Source organism: Penaeus monodon, chromosome 1, assembly GCF_015228065.2.
Source record: "Penaeus monodon isolate SGIC_2016 chromosome 1, NSTDA_Pmon_1, whole genome shotgun sequence".
NCBI classification, from domain to species: Eukaryota; Metazoa; Arthropoda; class Malacostraca; order Decapoda; family Penaeidae; genus Penaeus; species Penaeus monodon.
The window spans coordinates 50,933,025-50,940,524 of NC_051386.1; the positions used below are offsets into that span (position 1 = coordinate 50,933,025).

The window sequence follows — 7,500 nt, forward strand, 5'->3', positions numbered from 1 at the left end:
TCACTAAGCACACAACACACACACACACACCACACACACACACACACACACAGCACAAACCACACACACAGGCACACACTACAACCCCCCCCACAGGGACACCCGTCATACAACACACACACACCACACCAAACACACACACGCCACACACACACACACACACACACCACACACACACACACACACCCACACACACACATAAGAAAATATATATATATTATAATATTATAATGTATATATATAAGAATTAATTAATAATCAGTACACACCACATACACACGCGCACGCATAGTGTGTATGTGTGTGTGTATATTATAGTATGTATATTATATATATATATATATATATAGTATATATAATTATACAATCATGTTTAATATGTATATATATATATATATATATAATGTATGATAATATAATATAAACATATATATATTATTTATATATATATATATTATATATAGACCACACGATACACACATACTGTGCGTGTGTGTATGTGTGTGTGTACTGATATATATCTTATATATATATAATATATATATATTAATATATAATATATATATATGTGGTGTGTGTGTGTGTGTGTGTGTGTGTGTGTGTGTGTGGTGTTTGTGTGTGTGTGTATGTTGTGTGTGTGTGTGTGTGTGTGTGGTGTGTGTGTGTGTGTGTGTGTGTGTGTGTGTGTGTATGTGTGTGTGTGTGTGTGTGTGTGTGTGTGTGTGTGTGTGTGTGTGTGTGTGTGTGTGTGTGTGTGTGTGTGTGTGCGTGTGTGTGGGTGTGGCTGTACACATTTATGAACAAAGTGAGACATTTGTCAATAATGCAACAGATGGCGTGTTGGTGTTGGATCCAACTTACCTTGAGAGGCGCAAAGTCTTCGGACAGCTGGTGTGCAGCTTCAGGTATGGTCGCGAGGAGGACGAGGTCATGGGACTGAACTTCCAGAAGGACTTGTACCTCGCCTCCGAGCAGATTTATCCTCCCAAGGACGTCCAGCCTACCAAGCTTCAGGAGCGACTCATAAAGAAGCTCGGAGGTAACGCATACCCTTTCACCTTCAAGATGCCCGAGCAGGCCCCGCCCTCCGTCACCATTCAGCCCGGACGTGAGGACGAGGGAAAGCCCTGCGGCGTCGAGTACTACATCAAGGTGTTCGTCGGCGAAAACGACGCCGACCGAAGCCACAAGAGGTGAGTTCACTTGAAGGGTGGTCTGGTAAAGGTACAGTTTTCGTCAAAAAGGTGAAACGATACAGAAACAGTATTTCGATAACAGTATGATAAACAACAACGATGCTAGCACCAAAAAAGGCTATCAACTGGTTTCCAAACCTCTCTACTTTAGGTCCACTATCCAGCTGAATATCCGAAGGATTCAGTTCGCCCCCAGCAAGACCGGCCGCCAGCCCTGCACTGTCGTCCGGAAGGACTTCATGCTGAGTCCCGGGGAACTCGAACTGGAGGTGACGCTCGACAAGCAGCTCTACTATCACAGTGAAAAGATCGCCGTCAATATCGCCGTTAGGAATAATAGCAACAAGACAGTCAAGAAAATCAAGGCAGCTGTTCAGCAGTCTGTAGATATATGTTTGTTCTCTGGAGGTCAATACAAGAGCACCGTGGCCAGCGTTGAGTCGCAGTGAGTGTACCACACTTCACTTACCTAACTAGGACTGACTTTCAAGAAAACAAATATATTTTTTTCCTACTGATTATGACCTATAAAATTGATTCATGATACATCTCCAATTTAGTTCTCTTTAAACTAAACGCATATTACCGGTAGACACTTTTCTCGTTCACAGGGAAGGCTGCCCCATCGCTCCCGGCTCCGCCCTGCAAAAGGTCTTCTACCTTCTCCCGACACTGGACAGCAACATGGACCGCCGAGGCATCGCCCTGGACGGACACCTGAAGAACATCCACACCAACCTGGCGTCCAGCACTCTGTAAACAACACATGACAGTTGCTTCACTAATCATTTGTCTGATATCGCTTCTTACCGAAACAATGATTGAAAAGAAATAATCCTCTTACTAATAATTCCTGATATTTCTTTTGCTAATACATATTCATCAGTCCATAATCTCACACTGAGGCAATATCCAATTTTTCATCCAGGCTAGCTGAGCCGGAGAACCGAGACATGTTCGGAATGGTAATCTCCTACACGGTGAAAGCAAAGCTGTACCTCGGTGCCATGGGCGGGGAGGTCACCGCCGAGCTGCCCTTCGTCCTCATGCACCCCAAGGTAGGGCGAGCGACCTGCAGTGACTGCTTGCGTTTTTGCTTCTTGCTTTGTGCAGGATGTGGAGGTATTAGCTTTTTTTTGACTCTTAGAAGTAAAAGACTATCTGTTTATCATATGTTATCCCATGTTAGAATGATGATCACAGGTTTTATTACTTTTATTAATATTGTTATTAATGCTTTTGCTGTCATACCTGCTATTGGTTTGTTGTTGCTGTTATTTTCACTATATAGTTAGGATTATAATTTATATAATTATCATCATCATTATCATTGATATCATTATTATCATTGATATCATTATTATCATCTTCACCATCGTCTTCATCATCATCATCATCCTCATCATCATCATTATCTCATTATCATTATTGGTTTTATTACTATTAATGTTATTATTATTATCATTATTATTATTAATATTACTCTTATTATTATCATGAAATTTATCATGATTATTTTTTTCATCATCACCATCATTATCATCATCATCATATTATCATTATTATTATCATTACTATTAGGATTATCATCATCATTATTTTGTTATAATCATCATCAATATCATCATCATCACTAATATTATCATTATCTTATCATCATCGCCATATCCTGTTAATTATCATCATGATTAGAATTTCCACCATAATCAGGCAATACAAGATCCTCGCCCCTTACACCTTGTAAAGCAGTTCAGCACTAGACTGCATTAGATTCTTTCTTACGTCCGAAGACTCCGCTTTACAACCTAGCCCCAGGCATTCTGGTCTCAGTCTTGTCTCAAAATGCTTGCCTTTCTCCCAGCCCGACCTGCGCCGCATGATGCGCGCCGACAGCCAGGCGCAGGTGGAGTCCTTCCGCTCCGACAGCATGGGCGCCTCTGTCGACATGGACTAGACGCCCTTTCGACGCCATGACCAACCCGGTGACGACCCCTAACTCGCCTGAAGGACGACTCTCGAGGTGGAGAAAGGCTGAGCTGAGATTCCCGCGTTCTCTAACAGCCACTTTTGAAACTAATGCCGAATTTAAGCTAGTTTTTATTCTTTGTTTTCTTCTTTTTCTTTAATTTTGTATTGTTTTTATCTGCTTACCTCCATATCTGTTATTTTCTGCTTGCAATGATTACCAGAGAGAGGGTTCATAGTAAGCGAATCCCAGACCCTCAACGGCCACCACTGAACCGATGTCGCATTTCTTCTGTATTTTATTTTTGATATTTGTTTGTGTCTTCTTTCTGCCTACTTTCTTTCCGTTAATCTCCGTTTACAAAGAATACCCGAGGTAGATGAAGAGATGGATGAAGATGAAAATCCTGTCATCAGAGAAAGTTTATTGTGATTGATTGCCTGTGAGAAAAGCAAAGCCATTTGGACTATTGTGATTTTTTATGTAAGATTTGTGGAAGCGGACTCCAAAATCTACTGGACAAAGGGACCGTTGATATAAATTGAAAACAGTGATAGAAAATAATGTTAATTGTGGTTGAAATTATATTTGACACATTGTAACTAACTAATTAATGAAACAGAAAAGCGAACCGTAAAAAACGAAGTTTTATGTCTCCGCATCTACCTGGCTTATCAGTGATCATAATTTCGCATTTCAAATTTTAATCAACCTATTCTGTCATCGAAAAAGGATAATCAAGATAGCATGTTGAATTCGCGTCTATAACCATTGCTGTTCAAATCAATTACTGTAGTTCCTTGAATAAAGAGAGACAGCAAATCATAAAAGTGTATTATTTATTTTTTTACAATGCATGATAATCTATGCGCTACTCCTGATTGTATGAATCACACGAATCATGGAAATGCAATGTATAATCATTTCATTCACCCAGCAAGATTAATTTTACACCAGATGTTCTGTTCAACACTGTATACAATATTCATGCTTAGTTTATTTTTAAGAATAGATAATAAAAATAACAATAATGATAATAATGATAATTATTATAACAATAATAAAGATGATGATAATAGTAATAATAATAGTAATAATAATGATGATAATGATAATAAAAATAATGATAATAACAATAATAATAAATAGTAGTAGTATCAATAATAACAAGGATAACATTAATTATTATCATTATAACAATAGTGATGATAATGATAATGGTAATGATAATGATGACAATAATTGCAATAATTATAAGGATGATAATCATGATAACAACAATAACAATATTAATACTAATACTATTAATAATAATGATAATAATAATTTTAATAATAATAATAATATAATAATAAAAATAATAATATAATAAGAATAATAATAAATTGTAATAAAGATGATAATAATGATAATAATAATATAATAATAATAATAAAAATAATAATAATAATAATAATAATAATAATAATAATAATAATAATAATGATAGTAATAATGATAGTAATAATAGTAATGATTATTATAATAACAATAATAATGATAACAATAATGATGATGATAATGAAAATGATAATGATAATGATAATGAAATGATAATGAAATGAAATGATAAGATAATGAAAATTTATAATAAATAATAATATAATAATAATAATAAAATTATGAATAATAATAAAAAATAACAATATCAATGATAATAATAATGATCGTAATAATAATAATAATTATAATGAAAATAATAATAAAAAAATAATAAAAATACTACTACTACTACTAATAGTAATAATAACACAACAACAAAACAACAAAAACAAAACCACAAAAACAACAACAAATAATAATAATAATAATAAATAATAATAATAATATGTATTGACAATAATATAATAATAATAATGATAGTAATAATAATAATAAATAATAATATAATAATAATAATAATAATAATAATAATAATAATTATAACAATAATCATAATAAAAATAATAATAAAAAATAATAAAACTACTACTACTCCTATTAATAGCAACAACAGCAACAACAACAACAACAACAGCAACAGCAACAACAACAACAACAACAACAATAATACTAATAATAATAATTTGTCCTGGGTATGACAGTAAACTGCAACCGGTTACGGAGTTTCGACGTGGGATAATGAGATTACCCTTTGCCATAACTACCTCCAGTCACCCTTGAGCAAAGTGTAACCTGTCAGCTCCCGCCGAAGCCATAAGTACCGGGTTGGCGTCCGGCGGGCTAGTTTTGTCTCATGGGTAGGAAGGACTCTTTGTTTTGGTTTGACAGCCTTAGAGTATGTTCAATGAAAACACGGGTTTGGCTGTGCAACTTAATTCACTAATCCTTTATGAGTGAAATGAGTACTCTATTTTTTTGAAGATAACGGCATGAATGACACTGGAACTCTATGTGAAGGTGTCTCGCCCGGCAGGAGTTCCCCGGTCCAGCAGCGGGGACCCGGTCGTTATCCTGTTACTGCTAGGAAAAAGTGGTCGAGGAAGTGAATATTGTGGGGATGGAGTGCTATTTTAGATCGAAACCTCTTGATGAGAATGGTGTTCCAATAAAAGGATATAGGCAAAGGATGTACAAGGAATGGCAAGAACGAGGATTTTTTGATGTTTCGGAATGCGTGTGTGATCAGGCAAGGGCAATGTAGAAAAAATGGCTGGCTTACGGAATTAGAGTTAGAAATGATACAAAGAAGAGTTAACGGTAAGGTAAACTATAACGAGGAAGAGAACAATATTACATCGGAAGACACCAAAGTTTTGAATGATGTGACTGAAACTGCAGAGTCTGACAATAAAAATGAATTAAACATTTAGGGTTGAGGAAGCGTCAGAGGAAAAAATAGATATTGTGAATGAACTTAATGAAAAAAACAACTTAAAAGAAGAACTGTGAAGGGATAATGTTTAAAAAAGTTGAATATAAGAAACTAAATATGACTGTAAGAGAAGTAAATAAAGTTTTGCCGTATTTTCAAACCTCAAATATATCTGAAACTAACATTCTCATTATTGCTGTTTCTGTTTGGGTTGCAAGAAGGTTGGGGTTAAAAAGGCAGAGGCAGACTGGGACAGCCCACCCTGAACCATGGTGGAAACGTAGAATGGAAAGAGACATCAAAGAACTACAAAGGTGTATTAATCTGATGACGAGGAATAAAAATGGAGAAGTGAAATCAAGAGAGAAGATTAAGGAACTGTATGAAAAACTCAGCATCCCTCGGAAAGGAATTGGAACTGTGTTAGAACTGAAACAGAGCAAAGAAAGCCAAAATTGATCGATATACCGAAAGACTTCAGCAATACAGGGAAAACCGACTATTCAACAATGACCAGAAAAGATTGCATTTTGAACTTACTGGGAACAACCGGGTGGCAAATGAGATTCCAAATGCGGAAGAAAGTAGAGTGTTTTGGAATGGAATATGGGGAGAGAGTAAAGAACATAATTACAATGCTGAGTGGCTCAAGACGCTAAAAGACAACTTTAGGTATCGGAATCAGGAAGGTTTGGTCATAACTGAGGAAAATGTCTTAAAGCAAAATAGAAAGGTACCAAATTGGAAAGCACCCAGGAAAGATGGAGTTCATGGTTTGTGGGTAAAGAAACTGACAAGTTTGTATGAAAGAATTGCCCATCCAATTGAATGAGATTTTAAGGGGAAATGAACAACTGCCTGAGTGGTTAACTTATGGAAGAACTGTTTTTTGCCAGAAAGACAAAAGTCTACCGCTGTAGACAACTACCGACCAATTTCTTGTTTATCAATAATGTGGAAGCTCTTTACAGGTATTATGTCTGATTATCACCATGGCTTCTTAGAGGAAGAGAAACTATTGCCTGAGGAACAGAAGGGCTGTAGAAGAAAGACCAGAGGGACCAAGGATCAGCTATTAATATACAAGGCAGTACTCAAGGATTGCAAAAGGAGGCACACCAACCTTGCTATGGCATAGGTAGATTATCGAAAAGCTTATGATATGATCCCACATAGTTGGATTAGAGAATGCCTAGAGTTGTTTGGAGCTGCTGATAATATGAAAAGGGTTTTGAGTAGCAGCATGAAGAACTGGAAATTGGAATGAACATCATCGGCAGTGTCTTTAAGCGAAGTTAATATTAAAAGAGAAATCTTCCAGGGGAATAGTTTATCACCACTTCTTTTTGTTATATGCATGATATCTTTCACTATGGTGTTGAGGAAAGTAAATTTTCATTATGAGTTGGGTAGTAAGGTTACGAAGTAAAATCATTTGTTATTCATGGATGATTTAAAGTTGTTAGCAAAGTCTTATGACCAAA

At 35.8% G+C, this 7,500-nt stretch overlaps 1 protein-coding gene across 1 annotated transcript in view; it reads left to right on the forward strand.

Moving 5' to 3' along the window:
- Positions 1–3,992, forward strand: part of LOC119574250 (arrestin homolog) — an 11,000-nt gene extending 7,008 nt beyond the window's left edge. The window contains exons 2-6 of the mRNA XM_037921409.1: positions 833–1,193; positions 1,348–1,641; positions 1,808–1,951; positions 2,125–2,254; positions 3,058–3,992. Coding sequence (XP_037777337.1) covers positions 833–1,193; positions 1,348–1,641; positions 1,808–1,951; positions 2,125–2,254; positions 3,058–3,150 — 1,022 coding nt within the window. The 3' untranslated portion in view covers positions 3,151–3,992. The remainder of the gene's footprint in view (positions 1–832; positions 1,194–1,347; positions 1,642–1,807; positions 1,952–2,124; positions 2,255–3,057) is intronic.
- Positions 3,993–7,500: the final 3,508 nt, after the last annotated feature.